Source organism: Marmota monax, unplaced genomic scaffold (genome assembly GCF_021218885.2).
Source record: "Marmota monax isolate L192 unplaced genomic scaffold, Marmota_monax_Labrador192_F-V1.1 WCK01_AAM20220418_F8-fsc00017, whole genome shotgun sequence".
Classification (NCBI taxonomy): Eukaryota; Metazoa; Chordata; class Mammalia; order Rodentia; family Sciuridae; genus Marmota; species Marmota monax.
Window position 1 is genome coordinate 18,809,967 of NW_026695241.1, and position 16,349 is coordinate 18,826,315.

The 16,349-nt window shown below is 49.5% G+C and overlaps 1 protein-coding gene across 4 annotated transcripts in view; it reads right to left on the minus strand.

Annotated features, from left to right (window-relative positions):
- The window catches only part of Esrrb (estrogen related receptor beta), a 163,822-nt gene that overhangs the window by 42,652 nt on the left and 104,821 nt on the right, over nt 1–16,349 (minus strand). For all 4 annotated transcript variants that reach the window (XM_046440786.2, XM_046440784.2, XM_046440787.2 and 1 more), the window contains one exon: nt 11,714–12,123. In XM_046440786.2, the coding sequence (XP_046296742.1) occupies nt 11,714–12,123 (410 nt within the window). The remainder of the gene's footprint in view (nt 1–11,713; nt 12,124–16,349) is intronic.

Consider the following 16,349-nt stretch of genomic DNA (forward strand, 5'->3'; position numbering starts at 1 on the left):
GCAAGCAAGCCACCAAGATGACCATGTTCACACAACCAGGCAGATCTAGCAGGGCAGATACAGCCAGGGGACCCTGGGGCAAGCCTTCTCTGCGGGTCAGATCCAATCCTGACATTTCAAATCTGCCTCCCACAGCTAGACCTCGGAGTTGATGCTACTGTCTGGGAGAGACAGAGAGGTACTCCCAGAACCTGACCTGGACTTCCACGTGACCCCAAGGCAGTGGGTGGCCCTGCCACCAACTCTTTGATCCCAGGCTGCCCTAAGAAGGGAATCCCAGGGGCATCCCCACCAGCTGTCCTTGAACCGCCCGGCTTAGGGGTGGGGGCTGCTGAGCTTAGTTGAGCTGTTCAGGACTTGTGGGCTCAGGGCTTCAGCTGACTTCAGAGCCTCAAGGCCGCCATGTTGAAGGGCTGCGTGACAGGACTGGGCTGGTGGCCACTTGGCTCCACTCCCTTGTTTGTCTCACTCCTGGAGGACAGAGGCCATCCCTTTCCTTCTGTGAGGGCCTGGTGTCCGATGATCTCATCCAAGTCACTGGCTCCCGCGGCAGGTCGTACGCCTGTGCTGGGCCTCCCACTCCATCTCCGCCTGCATGCTGGGAGCTTCCACTTGGGGTCCCGTGGTCTCCCCACACTCACACAGCCCACCTCAGCCCACCTGCTCCTCTTACTCTATTCCGTGTTGTGCCATCAAAGAGACACCCAGCCGCCCCATCACCAGAGTCAGAAACTGAGATGGCATCCCGGGTTCTTCCTCTCTGCTCCTAAAATCTTTTCATCCTATTTCCATGACAGTCTCCCTCTTTCCCCTGAGACTACCGTAGCACAGTGGTCTCCAACATCTCCTCCTCCCTTTCTGATCCATCCCAACCCTGACCTTGGAGATCACTAAGAACCTCCCTGGCCAAACCCCCTGGTTCTTCCAGGCACACTGAACACAGGCCCACATGCCTCCCCCAAAGCCCCCTGAAGGGCAGGGCAGGAGCGAGGGCTGTCTCAGAAGAATGAAGGAGGCAGAAACCCAATCAGCTAAGAGGGGTCCCAGATGCTCCCATTCCATGTGGCCCCCAAACATCCCTCCAGCCTGCATGAGAGGAAGCTTTGAAGAACATGAGCAAAGCCCCCTCCCGGCACACCCCACAACCCAAAGGTAAGAATTTAAGGGATTCTTCTCTGGAGGACCTAATAGCATCAGAGAGAGACCAGCTGACTCAGATAAGCAAATGGAATGAATGCCCTTCCATATCTGTCTGAGCGCCTGCCCCACTGCGCATGCTCACCACACACACACCACACACACACACACACACACACACACACCAGTGTATGTACAATTGGCAAGAAACCTGAATAAGTTTGATAGATTGTGTCAATGTCAGTTTCCCGGTCATGTTAGATGTTACTGTGGGGAAATGGGGTGAAGGGTACACAGGATCTCACTATATTACTTCTTAGAACTGCTTATGAATGTATAATTACCCCCCAACAAAAAGAAAATAATAAAAAATAATTTACAAGAACTACCTACAGTATATGACACAGATTTTTGTCATAAAATTTTAGTAACAGGAGACAAAGAAGATTTTTAAAACTTTCAGGGAGAATCAAATCAAAGAATCAAGAATAACTTGTATTTTGGGGTTCTGGGGACAAACTCGGTGATGCACTACTGCTAAGCTACATCTTCAGTCCTTTTTATTTTCTATTTTAAGATAGGGTCTCGCTAAATTGCTGAAGCTGGCCTTGAACTTGCGATTCTTCTGCCTTAACCTCCCAAGTAGCCTGCGCCACCAAACCCAACAAGTATCAAGAATAAGATTGGCCACCTTGTCTAAAACTACACCTATTCACCCTGCGGTTTCCCCGGCATCTGCAACAGCGTCTACTCAATCTAGAGCCTTGCAAGGGCTAGGCAAGCGCTCCTCACTGAGCGACATCTCCATCCCTTTATTTCACTTTTGTTTTTGAGACAGGGTCTCTCTAAGCTGCAGGGTAGCCTCAGACTTGTCATCCTCCTTCCTCAGACTCCGGAGTCACTGGGATTACAGGCAGGTACTACTGCGCCCAGCTTCAATTTTTTTGGTACTGAAGATTGAACGCAGGGGTGCTTAACCTCTGAGCCACATCCCTAGCCCTTTTTATTTTTTATTTTGAGGCAGGATCTGGCTAAGTTACTTAGGGCCTTGCTAAGTTGCAGAGGTCAGCTTTGAACTTGCAATCCCCCCCCTCAGCCTCCCGAGCTGCTGGGATCACAGGTGTGCACCACTGCGCCCAGCCAACATGTATTTTTTTAATGAATGAATCATGCACCACACCAGGAGCTAGAAGGCAAAGCAGAAAGTGTCCAAATTCTAAGCAAAATAAACCAGAAAAGATGAAGATAAAGGGTCCAGAAAATAAGGTATCCAACCAGGAGGAAAGAGTCAAGGACACAAGAAGGAACTGACAACAGACAAAGAGATTCAGCCAAAATTGAGACAAAACCTGCTGTGACAATGGGAAGATTGTGTGTGTGTGTGTGCGTGTGTGTGTCTGGACGGGTTGTGTAACGGAGGCCAACTCTTCATCTTCCATAACAGTAAATCATGAAATGTCAAAACTGCCAAGGATGAGAACAGAGAGGGCCAGGAGCCCTTATATTCCATTATAAAATTTATATTCCTATTATACTCTAAACTTAGGTGCACACACCATTTTGGTAAAAGAATTTAAGATATGATGTAAGAATTTAATATGTTGCTTTAAGAAATACCCCAAGGGCTGGGGATGTGGCTCAAGCGGTAGCGCGCTCGCCTGGCACGCCTGCAGCCCGGGTTCAATCCTCAGCACCACATACAAACAAAGATGTTGTGTCCGCCGAAAACTAAAAAATAAATATTAAAAAATTCTCATTCTCTCTCTCTCTCTCAAAAAAAAAAAAAAAAAAGGAAAAGAAAAGAAAAGAAATACCCCAAGCTGGCCAGGAACAGTGGTCTGTAATCGCAGCAGTTCCAGAGGATGAGGCAGGAGGATCCCAAGTTCAAGATCAGCCTCAGCAACTTAGTGAATCCAAGTCTCAAAATATAAAATAAAAAGGGCCTGGGATTGTAGCTCAGTAATATAAATGGATAGAATGCTCTGGGTTCGATCTCTGATAACACAATAAAAAGAAGGGAAAGAAGAATGTGGGGGAGAGACAGAAGAAAAAAAATGTTAAGATATTGCTAAAATTTCTCATTGACTTTTCTGAATCATTTTTGATCAAAGTAATAATTTTCATCTTTTTCCTCAGAATTTCCCTCTCTGCTAGAAAGGGAGTTGATGACACTGTATTTCTTAAAAAAGCATCCATTGTCTCAGTGTCCCTCCAAGCCCTGACCCCTACTCTGTGAGGCCCAGACCTACATTTCTTTCTTTCTTTCTTTCTTTTTGGTACTGGGGATTGAACTCAGGGACACTCAACCACTGAGCCCCATCCCCAGCCCTATTTTGTATTTTATTTAGAGACAGGGGCTCACTGAGCTGCTTAGGGCCTCATCATAGCTGAGGCTGGCTTTGAACTGGGGATCCTCCTGTCTCAGCCTCCCAAGCCGCTGGGATCATAGGCATGCGCCATCAACCCACCCAAACCTAATGAGCTCCCAGGTGAGAACAATTGCAGGTCTGGGGGCCACACTTTGAGCCCCACTACCTTAGATGATCTCATAAGACCCCAATCCCCCCTCAGTTCCAATTCCTGGGCTCTAGGTTCTAATCTCCATCTCTTCAGGGTCTGTGACCCCACCAAACCCAAAGTCCAAAGCCACCTTCGTTACCTCAGACCCCTCCCATAATTGAAAGTTCTACGCTTATTTTTCCCTAATGACACTGTCATCTTCTCCCTCATGGCCTAAGTTAGGAATCTCAGAGTCCTTTCCTTAGTCTCCATGAGCCAGTTGCTGTACTTTTAATACCAAATTGACTTTTGGGAGATTTTAAGCCTTCTGCCGACGTCCTGGTTTGCCTGCTTTTACTGGATTGTCACAATCACCTCCTGACCAGTCTCCCCGCCCCCCAGGCCCTCCTGTTACCAGACCCTCCTTCCTATCTTGGACAGAATTATATTGCTAAAAGGAGATCTGATTAATTCCCTGCTCAAAAACCTTCCATGGCGTCCTGCAGTCAAGCATAAATAACAAAACAATTACTATTTATTTCACGGTTATCGTATGCCAAGCACCGAGTTCAACTTTACGAGCACGTCTTATTCAGTTTTTGTAATCATGCTCCAGGGGCAGAAACTATTTATTAGCCCCATTTTACTAACAAGGAAATGAAGATTCTGAAAAGCAGTCTCTTACCCAGGGATACATAAGTCAGAAGGTGCCGAGCTGAGGTTCTCAGTCCGATTTCAACAGCCCTTCTCTGGACTCTGTGTCACCTGAGCCCCAGACTAACCAAACTCTGACCTGCACCCTGCTGCAGTTTCCAAAAGAGGGTTGTAGCCACTCCTCTGTAGTTCCCCCAGGACCCTGAAGATAGCTGTGCTCTGTGGGTTTGACTCCTTCTCTACAGAAGAAGAAACTGAGGCCAGACATTAAAGTCCCTGCCCAAGGTTAGCTGGGTTGGGACCCGCACCTGTTCCTGGCTCCCACCCACTCCTGGGCTTTGTCTCCGCACCACTCTCGTGTCCTCAGGGATTCAACAGCTTCCTTCTCCAGGACACAAGGCCTGGACATGATCCAAAGCAGAACTACCCATCAATCACACCCCTGCCTCTCTCCCTGGGGACATTCCTGCCAAGCCTGCATCTGGGCCCCAGTTGAGCAGAGGAAGCCCTGTGCCAGGGTCCCTTCTCACTTGCTCCTCTTTAAGGCAAGGCCCAGGAGTTACTAGAAGGATCTCCCAGTGTCCTGCAAAGTTGACCATCTCTTCAAACTCAGGGATGGGTCAGACTGGCTTTGTTCTCAGTGTAGTCCAGCTCTCTCCATGCCCTGATTCACCTTCCACCACCCATTGTGTGGTGCTGGGAATTGGATCCAGGGCTTTGAGCATGCGTAGCACCTCTCTACCTCGAGGTTTACGCCCAGCCCCTCCCCCTTACAGAAAAAGGTGGTGATGGGGGGTCTTGCTGTATTGCCCAGGCTGGTCTCAAACCCCTTGAGTTCCAATGACCCTCCTGCCTCAGCCTTCCAAGTAGCTGGGACTGCAACGAGGCCACCACACCTATCATCATGGCCCTGGACCAACCTCTCCAGCCCCTTCTCCTTCCATGTTGCCTCCACTCCCTCTGCTCCTACTGGCCCTCCTAGTGGTCCCCAAGTCCTCGATATTGCCTCTAGCTGGAAGGCTAGCCCCAACATCCTTGCATGGGCTTCAACTTTGAAAGCTACCTGTTCCCGGGGTGTGTGTGTGTATGTATGTCTCTCTCTCTCTCTCTGGTCTCCCTGTTCTCCCTCCCTCCCAGCACCTGGCTCAGTCTGCTCCTATGTTTCTTATTGATCATCTGCTTTCCCCTGGAATGCAAGCCCACCAGGACAGGGCTCGTCACTCTGTCCCTAGCTCTCAGATCAGTGCTCTGGTGCTCAATAAATATTCACCAAACATCCAGCAACTGCTTCATAAGCTCAAATGCAAGACAGGGTTCCCCCCCAATACTGTCCCATGGAAAAGAGGAACTTGCTTAAGATTTGATAAGGTCTCATACTAGAAGTGCCATTATGTTAGTCACTATTTATTGAACAGCCAACTGTGGACATATTGCCCTAAGACTGAAATCAATGCGTGTCACCTACATAAATCAATATCAATGGGAGCAAATATATGTATATAAACACAAACTTAGTCATTCCCAGGAATGTGACCTTATGATAACAAAGGTTGTGCATCAAAACCCAATATTTCTCTGTTGGAAAAATCATGATTGCAAATCAACACAAATTTTAAAAAAAGAATTGCCCTAATGATCCAGGTATGCACTTACATCTTAAAAACGTGTAGGCCAGATGTGGTGGCTCACACCACTAACTAACCCCAGTGACTCAGAAGGCTGAAGCAGTAGGATCATAAGTTCCAGGCCACCCTCAGCAATCTAGTGAGACCCTGTCTCAAAATAAATAATAAAAAGGACAGGGGAGGCAGGACAGTGGAAGAGTACCCTCGGGCTCTCAAATCAGTATTGCAAAAAAATAAATGAAAAGAAATTAAATAATAGCATGCTCAGGGAAGACAGCAGGCACACAACCATTAAATCTCAATAACTGAGATGGCAGTGAAGCCATGGTGTCCTTGGTGTCCTGCAAGTCCAGTGTTCAGTGGATCTGTGGAAAGCGGGCAAACACACTTTTGTCGTCAAAACTCCACACGAAAAATTTGAGAAACCTTGCTTCACAAAATGTGTGGAGGAAAAAAGTTTTCTAACATAATATATTTTTCACATGATTTAAAATATGCAAGTAAAACTAAAATTAGTACATTGTTATAATGTTGACATCATCCAGATTCCTACAAGTGTACATATGTACAGTGGCCAAAGTCATTTGGTTTGTCCCATTGAGGAAATGGGGGACCACTTTGTTTGGACACTTGAGAACATTCTGTGTGCCAGGACATGGGGTCAGTGAAAAGCAAGGTCAGTCTCACACTGTCCCTTCAGAGCCTCCTGTCTTGACGAATCAGACCAGCAATGGCAGTGACCACATGGGGAGATCAGGGCTGATGGGACAGGTGAAGATCCACAGAAGCATCCGGAATGGGCACCAGTCACGTGAAAGGTAGAAAGGAGTCAAAGAAGGCTTCCTGAGAAGTGGGAACTAGGAGGACAGCCATGAGGATTCGTTCATGGGTGTTAAGAACTGGAGCTGGGAGATAGTTGAGGGCAGAAGCCTCTGGATTTCAGAGGCAGCTGAAGCCGTGGGTACGGTAGTGTACACCTATAATCCCAAAGGAGGCTGAGGCAGGAGGATCCTGAATTCAAAGCCAGCCTCAACAACGGTGAGGCGCTAAGCAACTCAGCAAGACCCTGTCTCTAAATAAAATACAAAATAGGGCTGGGGATGTGGCTTAGCATTCAAGTGCCCCCGAGTTCAATCCAAGGTACCCCCCCCAAAATATACTGGGCACAAAAAGTGGGTCAAGGACTGAGAGGTGGGGAAATAGAGACTGCAAATCAGAGAATGAGGGGAGTGTTCTGAAGACTGAATTGAGCTGGGCACATGCATCTACTTCCAGTGACTGAGGCAGGAGGATCACAGATCGGAGGCCAGCTGGGGGAACTTATCCAGACCCTGTCTCAAAATACAAAATAAAAAGGGTGTGGGATGTAGCTGGTGGCAGAGCACTGCTGGCATCAACCCCCAATACAAAAAAAAGAAGAGTGGAGACACTAGAGGTATTTAAATGCTAATGGAAGGAAGAGACCAGAAAGTGAGAAGGGAAGTCAGAGGAGAGGAGCTGGGGGGTGTGAGGGTCTCTGGGAAGAGGGAGGAGACAGGGCTTCCAGCTAAGGAGGCATCTCTTCTACTACCACATGTGGCAGGTGTGACCATAGAATCAGCGAGTGGAAAATGGCAGATATGGGAAGAGTGGGGAGCCCAAGTGAGGGCTTCTCGTTTCTCAGTAAACAGGAGCAGGATCACTGCTCTGAGTTAGAGATGGGGTAACAATGTCCAGGCTGGAAAGGGCCCTGAGGTTGCTCCCCAGGCCACCCCACTACTTGGGTCCTCCTTTCCAGGGTGCAGAAGACCTACAGGGAGGGGATCACAATCAGAAAGATAACCGCATCAGGCAGTGGGTGGCCTCCATTTCCCCAGGTGTGGTGCCTTTGACTAAATCTGACTTCTTTTATCTGCTTCCAGGGCTGGCCAGTCCTCAAGGATGGGCAGGTTCCTTTAGCCAGACCAGTAAATTCAGTCAGACTCTCCTCTGAGGTCTCCCCTTTGCCTGGAGCTGTTCCGTTCTTTCAGGAAGGAGCCTTTGTCTATCTCTGAGCTCATCTGCTCTCCCTGAGTGGGCCAGGGCCCCAGGACTGACCACAAACTCCACTTCCCAGCTCGGACCTGGGCAAAGTTGGTATAAGCACTACACACGCACCACTAGGGGTTGACAGTAAGCCCCAGAGAGCTAGGGGTCTGGAGCTGGAGTTCAGAGGGGTGCAAACCATTTCCGGAAAAGACAGTAAATATTTTAGGCCTGACAACTCGGGTTGCGACTACAGGGTTCTTATCTAAGATCAAAGCAGCCACAGATGATATGTAAAAGAACAGGTGGGGCTGTGTTCCTGCCCTACTAGATTTGCAAAAACTGGTGGCTAGCCGCAGGCTGTGATTTACCTTTCCCCTACATCCCCTCCCTCCCTGCCCCAGTGTGCTTGGAGCTGCCACCTAGCTCAGAACACCCAACACTCAGTACTGGAAGAGGACTGGCAACCTAAGGCTTTCTCCCTTCAGTCTTTCCTGGCACCCTTGCTTCTGCAAAACTTCTTTCCACACTGGCACAAGCATTGGATGGAGCTGACCGAAATGATGTAAGGAGAAGGCAGATGGGAGCCAGTTAGAATGGCTTCCAGAACCTTCCAAGAATTAACATACTTGTGAAAAAGGATCATTAGAGGACTAAAGCCCTCCACCCAAGTGACTGAAATTAAAAAAAAAAAAAAAAAGGCCTTGGGCTTGGGGTGTAGCCCAGCAGGTGAGAACTTGCCTAGCCTGGGAGGGGGAGAGGGCAACTCGCAGCAGCCCTCTCCACACACAAAATTTAAATGGCGTAAATGTCCCTTAATCAGGTGGGCTTAGGAGTCTAAGCGGGGCCTGCAGACTCAAGGGCACGCAGCACTGCATTCTGGCTATTTGGGGACAGGAGCCATGTCCCTGACTCTCCTGTCTCCGCACCTTAGATGGAACAGGTATTCAATAAATGCCCCCTGAGTCTCTGTGGTTGCACAGTACAGACCATCATTCTCTTCTTTATACTTGCATTTTTTCAAAAAATTTCTATAATTTATGTTATGTCTAGGAACAACAAAATTCAAAACACTTTTAGAACAAAACTGAAGAGTTAATGAAATAACAGATCATCTGTCCGCCTTAGAGTTGACTCCTCCCTACTCTGGGCAGGAACCTCCTTCCAGGTGAGTGTGGAATCTCCCAGTGAGAAGGGAAGGGACCAGGCGGGTTCGTGTTTGCAGGCTCACTGCTGTTTGTCTTTTGACTTCTAGGAAGAGATAGTTATCCTATTCCTGGTAGCAGATAATTAAGATTATTTACAAATCGTTCACGTGGACTTCGGGCTGGCAGAGAACATACTCAGCCACCATAGTCAGCCACTGGGCCTCTGGAGAGGGTGCCATAGGGGTTCTGGGTTCTACACCACCAGCTTCTGCTGGAAAATTTGATCCAGAATACTCCAGCCCCGTTTAAGAATGACATAGAAAGAAAAAAACATGATTGCCTCTTACAGAGCAGTGTTCCCAAATCTGATCTCAAAGAGTTGAAAATAATAACAATCTCACCAAGACCACTTCCCAATTTAGGAAGAAAAATGCTATTTCCATAACTTTTTAAATTGGTGTCAAATATCCACTGAATCATACAAGATCATCAGCCAGGAGGCTCTCACTCATGGCTAAGGCAGGAGACACACAACACATTTCAAATATGGAGACCCCAGGCCTTCCTCCATGTGCAGGGGGTATAAAGCTGGCCCATGACTAGCCTAGCCAGTGTGATCCCCAGCACCACCTAAAATTTTAAAAAATAAGTTTATGTAGATTGCAACATAGCAAGACCTGTCTCAAAATAATATTCAAAAAGGGCTGAGGATATAGCTCAGTGGTAAAGTGCCCCTGGGTTCAATTCTCAGTACAGCAAAATAATAATAATTGTAAACCTTTACTTAGCACTTCCTAGATGCCAGGCAATATTTTAAGTGCTTCATATATACTAACTTGCTCATCTATCATTACAGGTCCATGTGAGGTAGGAATGGTTAGAGAAGAAATGGAAGCACACAGAGACTCTGAGGCAGCACACCCAAGGTTCAGCTACAAGGTAATGGGTGCAAAGGGCTGACCCAGGGGCCCAGGTGACTGGCCCATGCCTCATCATCATCTAGTACACAGACCTGAAAACAAGTTCAACCCTAATGCCTTCAACTGGCCGAACAAACTGTCACCTGAAGAAACCGTAACAAATATTTATTAAATGATATAAACAGAATCCTCCCAGAGAAGCTCAGCCTGCTTCTGCTAAAAGAGAAATTGGGGGAAGAAGGTAGGCGACAGAGGGCCTTGGACAAAGGATCAGGGACAGGACAGAGGTCTCTGGGTTTCTCTATCTGATTTGCAGTTGAGTGTCCGGTAGGAGGGCACCAGGTCCTCTCAAGTACCTAGGGGAGCACGGATTGTTGTCTATGCTGTCCCAGCACCTACAACAATGTCTGGAACTTAGTGGGTACTCCATAGAAAATTTGGCTGAATAAACGGAAGTAAGTGCTCTGCCCCAGCCCTGCAGTAAGACTCACAGCAGGCTCTGGGTGCCATGAACTTGATATCAGCCCTGTGAAGGTGTACCCACCAATACCCCTAACTGACCTGTGGGTGACTGTACAGAAGGACCCACCAGGGCTCTGGCACACTTTATCAGACTGCTTCACTCCAGTACCCATAGAAAGAGCCACACACATCCCCTGCCATTGGAGCATGATTCAGCTAATATGCAAATGAATGGGGGAAAAAAGCTTAAAGATAGGCCAAACTAGGGATCCCAACATGGTAAGCATCTGTCCCATTGCAGACACGTCTACATTCTTCACAATGAGAAAACATTCATAGCTTACTTGTGTAATTAAAAGATGAAAACAGAGATGGGAGTTTAGTTTGTGGTAAAGTGCTTGCCTCCAATGCCTGAGGCCCTGGTTTGATCCCCAGCACCACAGGGGGAAAAAAAGAAGTTAAAGCAAGCTGGTGTGGTGGCCCATGCCTGCAATTTCAGCAACTCAGAAAACTGAGGTGGAGGATCCCATGTTCAAGGGCAGTCTGGGCATCTTAACCCAGGTCCCATCCCAAAATAAAATAAAAAGGGTTGGGATGTAGTTTAGTGGTAGAACAATTGCCTACCATGTAAGAGGCCTCCAGAACAGGTCAAAGAAAACAAAAGATTAAAAATAAGACAACAACAAACAAACAAAAGATTAAAAATAAGAGAAGGATGCTTTATATATACTCCACTAAGTTTGAAAAGGCAGGGCAAGATGATAGGTTTTATGACTTAAAAATATTCTTTTTTTTCCCCCTTAGACAGGGTCTCCCTAAATTGCTGAGGCTGCCTTGAACTTGGGATCCTCCTGCCTCAGACTCCTGAGTTGCTGGGATTGTAGGCGTGCACCACCACGACTGGCTTTGTTACACACACAAACACACACACCTGTAGGTTGAACCCAGGGCTTCCCTCGTGCTAGGCAAGCGCTCTACCACGGGGCTACAACTTCTTTGGCTGGGGGCACACGGTTGGGTGTTCCCCATACCAGGTGAGAGGCACACATCTTTAGGTATTTGTGTGAACTTTCTTTGGGGCTTCTGAGTCCTTGTCCAGAATTCAGAGGCAAGAGGCCCTGAGCCATAGGAATGAGGCCCTTCAGAAGCTCTGCATCCAGGCGCCAGAGGTGGAAGGGCCCGGCTCTCCAGGGGGCCAGGGCACCCTCACCAGCACCTTGCACCCAACACCCTGCACCCTAGCCCTTTGCAGCCCGCCACACACCTTGGATGGTTCTCTTGAAGAAAGCCTTGCAGGCCTCGCAAGAGGCCACGCCGTAGTGGTAGCCAGAGGCAATGTCCCCGCACACGAGGCACAGGCGCTTGGGGATGGCGTTGAGCATGTACTCGCACTTGATGGCCGAGTCCTCCATGATGCCGCTGGCACAGTCCTCGTAGCTCTTGCGACACGGGGTGCCTCCCAGGCCCGCACCTGCGAACATGGGAGGCGAGTCCAGACCATTGGCGTGGGTGCCCAGGGCCAGGCCAAAGCCACCGCTAGCGTCCGACGAGCCGCTGGGGCTGTGGTGGCTGAGGGCATCAATGCCCGAGGACGGGCTGGACGGCTCTGTCTTGATGAAGGAGCCACAGCTGGAGCCCAGGTGCCGGTCGTCTGCGGACATCCTGTTCAGCAGCCTGCGGACACACAGCAGAGTCAGTGCCAGGAGGTGCGAGGGCGGGGCGGGGCGCGGCCGGGGGCGGGGCCGGGGCGGGGCTGGACGAGCAGCCCTTGGGGATGCTGGTGGCCTTGAGGGCCCGGAGGTACAGTCCTGAGCAAGTTTCTACCCTTATCACCTCTGCAGCCTTCTGAGTCCTCAAGGAAACTGTTTAGATCAATGAGCTTCAGATCAGGAATCCCCGCGCTTTGCAATAACTGTTCAGCCTAAATATCTTTCCAACCTACCTGCCTAACAACAGGTGGCGGCTACAAGGTAACTGCCCCCGGGTGCCAAGCCCCGGATCGGGCACTCTAAGTACAATGGCCTGATAACCCATTCCACCGTGTCCTTCATCTATGATGGCAGCCCCACCAGTGCACGAGTAAGCACGAACTTGACGCTTCCTACAGTACCTTACTGCCACCAAGGCCAAGTCTTCTGACCAGGGCAAGAGGGGCACCAGCTAGACCGATTGCCCTCTGGGTTTTGCTTTAGTCCAGGCTTGGTAATGGAGGGCGTCTGGAAGGCAGCTCCCTGACCCCTCCCTGTTTCCCTTCCTAACCCTTAGGGAGGACATCTCCTACCTAGCCTATGGATCCCCCAAGAAACTCCTCCATCAGAGAGCATGAGGGAGCCTTCCAGTCCCCGCTGCCCCTCCTCCAATTGTGTCTTTTGTTCTCAAAATCGTGGCCTCCAGTGATTCTCCTAGCTGGGACAAGGGACAATCACCACCATGCCCAGCCCCCAACTGTTTCTTAACCTTGAGTTTCTTTGTTTTGTTTTGCTGTGCTGGGAATTGATCTCAGGGCCTTGCACAGGCTAAGGTAAGTGCTCTGCTACTGAGCTACCTCCCCAGTCTTGAACATGGACTTTCTTAGCCTCTAAGCCACCCTGCTCCACCAGGAAAACATGGCAGGGTCACTGCAGGACAGTAGATGGTTTTCCTAACCCAAAGCCCCTGGGTTTCAAGCCATGCTGGGTGGGGAAGAAGGCCTGCAAGGGTGTGACCCTCCCACATCCCAGCTGGGGACCTTCCTTCTATGCGTGTGGACAAGAAAAGCCGTGGGGCTGGGCTCACACACAGAAGGGAGATTGGTGTTCAAGGGAACCAAGCTGCCAACCATATTCTAGGACAGATATCAGGAGGCCTGGCCTTGTCCCGACCACGTGATCTTGACACTCCGTGAGCCTCCTCTGTGGAGGGAGAGCGGAGGCCAGTGCTTTTGCCTGAGGGACAGGTGAAGGGAAGGCTGGGAAGATGGCTGACAGCTCTGGGTGGAACCACCGCCACCCAGTTGAAGGCAAGAGGACCCCTGGACGGGTGGGAGGGAGGCTCTCAGTGCTGGAGGGCCCAGGGGGGTGGCCAGGGTCCGACCTCCAGAACCTCTCAGAGGTAGTGGTAACTTGTTTGCCAGCCCCCTTTGCCCAGCAGCCCATCACGGAAAAAACTGGTCACTCCCTAGAGAAGTGCTGCCTAGTCACCCCCCAAACCAACCCCACATCCCAGACCCTAGCTACACACCAAGACCACAAATGTGTCTGTGGACCTTCTGACAGAGGGCCCTCCGTTGTCTCTGGTCCACCCATGAGTTCTTGGTCAACACAGCCTCTGAGGGGTTTCCCCATCTGCATTTGCAAATGTTCAGAGAACTCTGGCTCCATACAGGTGGTTTGTTTTGTTTTGTTTTATGCTTTTGGGGTTTCACTTGTTTGTTTTGTTCTGTTTTGTACTGGGAATTAAAACCAGGATGCTCTACCACTAAGCCACACTCCAGCCCTTTTTTTTTTTTTTTTTTTTTGAGAAGGGTCTCACTACGTTGCTGAGGCTGAGAATTTGTGACCCTCCTGCCTCACCCTCCTGAGTGGATGGGATGGCAGGCATGTGCCATTGTGCCCAGACTACCCCACACAGCTCTAATCAGAAGCTGAGAGGTGCAGATCCCAAGACAAAAGACCCACCTAAGGCTCCTGCTCTCAAGTTCACAATCCCCTGGAATGTAGTCTGTGAAGACAGAGGCTCTGGGTCTCTTCTGTTCCAAATGGAATGTTCCTGAGTCCTAGGAGACCCGCCGCCCCTGCAGCTCCCCAGTCTCCCCTGAATTAGTAGAAGTTCCCCTGGTTGAGAGTCTCCTAGGGGCCTTTTTACATATCTCTGGCCAGTGTCCTGTCATCTCCCTGGACAATGCCACCTACTACCCCCTCCAACCATCAGTGGCGCGTCCCCAGGAAATGCCATCAGCCTGGCAGGAAAATCTTCCTGCACAGACAGGGATGGCACCTGTGGGCTCCTTTCCAGATGCCCTCCCTCAGGGCACGTGGAGGACAGCTGACCACACACTCTTGAACTTTTAATCCCTTTCTTCTCTCCTGATAGCTGCTTTAGGCTCTCCTCTTCACAGGAGAATCCCAGTTCTACTGCTGGGCCAGAGCTTCTGGACCCTGCCGCCTACCTAGCAGACCCCAGAGGAAGGGCACTTCCATAGAGAAAGTGCACTCAGGAAATGCACTCGACCTAAACAGTCACTATGGTAGTTATTGTAGTACATGCCCCCTGACTTAGAATTGTCCCTGGAACCAGGTATGGTGGCACACACCTATAATCACAGTGACTTGGGAGGCTGAGGCAGGAGGTTCCAAGTTTGAGGCAAATCTCAGCAACTTCATGAGGTCCTAAGCCACTTAGTGAGCCCCTGTCCCAAATTTTAAAAAAAAAAAAAATTTAAAAGGCTAGGAATGCAGTGGCAAAGCATCCCCGTGCTAAGCAACTCAGTGAGACCCTGACTCTAAATAAAATACGAAATAGGGCTGGGAATGAGGCTCAGTAGTCAAGTGCCCCTGGGTTCAATGCCCAGTTCTGGGGGAAAAACAACTGTCCCTGGAGGTACAGGAGGCATTTGTCCTGAGAGAAGCACAGCAGGCATGTGAAGCCTCTCCCAGACAGGGGAGGACAGTTTTTTCCAACGTGCCTTCCCAACCTCATGGCTCAACCAAGCAGGGACACCCAGGAGGGCTGACGGCTGTGTTCCTAAACCTTGCTTTCTCCTCCTCCTTTGTGCGTGTAAGTTTGCAAGCGCATGCGTGCACATGTGCACATGAGTGCGCACGCAGGGGTTGCTAGAAATTGAATCCGCAATCTGTATTTGGGGTAAAATTGGGAGTTCATAACCAACTTGAATCTAATGTATGAAATATGATATGTCAAGAGCTTTATAATGTTTTGAACAACCAATAAAAAAATAAAAAAATAAATAAATAAAAAAAAGAAAGAAATTGAATCCGGGGCCTCCCGCGTGCTGGGCAATTGCTCTATCGCTAAGCTATACTCCTAGCCCTTCGTTTATTTGTTGGTTGGTTTGTTTTGGTACCAGGAATTGAAACCAGAGATGCTTAACCACTGAGCCACATCTCTAGTCTTTTTTTTTTGTACTGGGGATTGAACTCAGGGGCACAAGACCACTGAGCCACATCCCCAGCCCTATTTTGTATTTTATTTAGAGACAGGGTCTCATTTTTGCTGAGGCTGGCTTTGAATTTGCAATCCGCCTGCCTCAGCCTCCTGAGCCACTGGGATTTCGGGGTATGCACCACCGTGCCCAGCTTAAATTTTATCTTGAGACAGGGTCTTGCTAAATTGCCCACACTGACCTTAAACATGTGATCCTCCTACCCTGACCTCCTGAGTTGCTGGCCCTGTCCTTGATCCTAAAGGGTATGAGTATCTTGCCATGTCCAGCCACCCACTGCAGGCCCTGGTTGGAGCCTGGGCTGAGAAGGAAGCAAACCGGATCCCAGCCTCAGGAGGAGTTGGCCTGGGAATCCTGGAAGCTGCTGCTACTGCCTGAGCCCCAGTTTCTCATTTCACTGTCCATCATTATTAGATGCCACCAAAATGTCTTTTCCAGGGACAGTCAACCCATATTTGAGGCACCCACCACGTGTCAATTGCTGGCCAGATATCAGGCAGAGGATGGGCACAGCCCCCAATCTCAGGAAGGTTTGACTCTGTCCTAGGAGCCACAGACACTCAGATACTGAACAAACACAGAGTGCCAGGAAGGGCCCTGGGGACACAGTGTTGACAGCACATCCCTGCTGTGCCCTCTGGTCTTGCTCTACTCATTTCTCATTCATTCATTTTGCAAACTATGAAGACCCCCAGGAGGCCACAGCTTCTCCTTTCTCCTTCTCCACTTTGTCAATTTC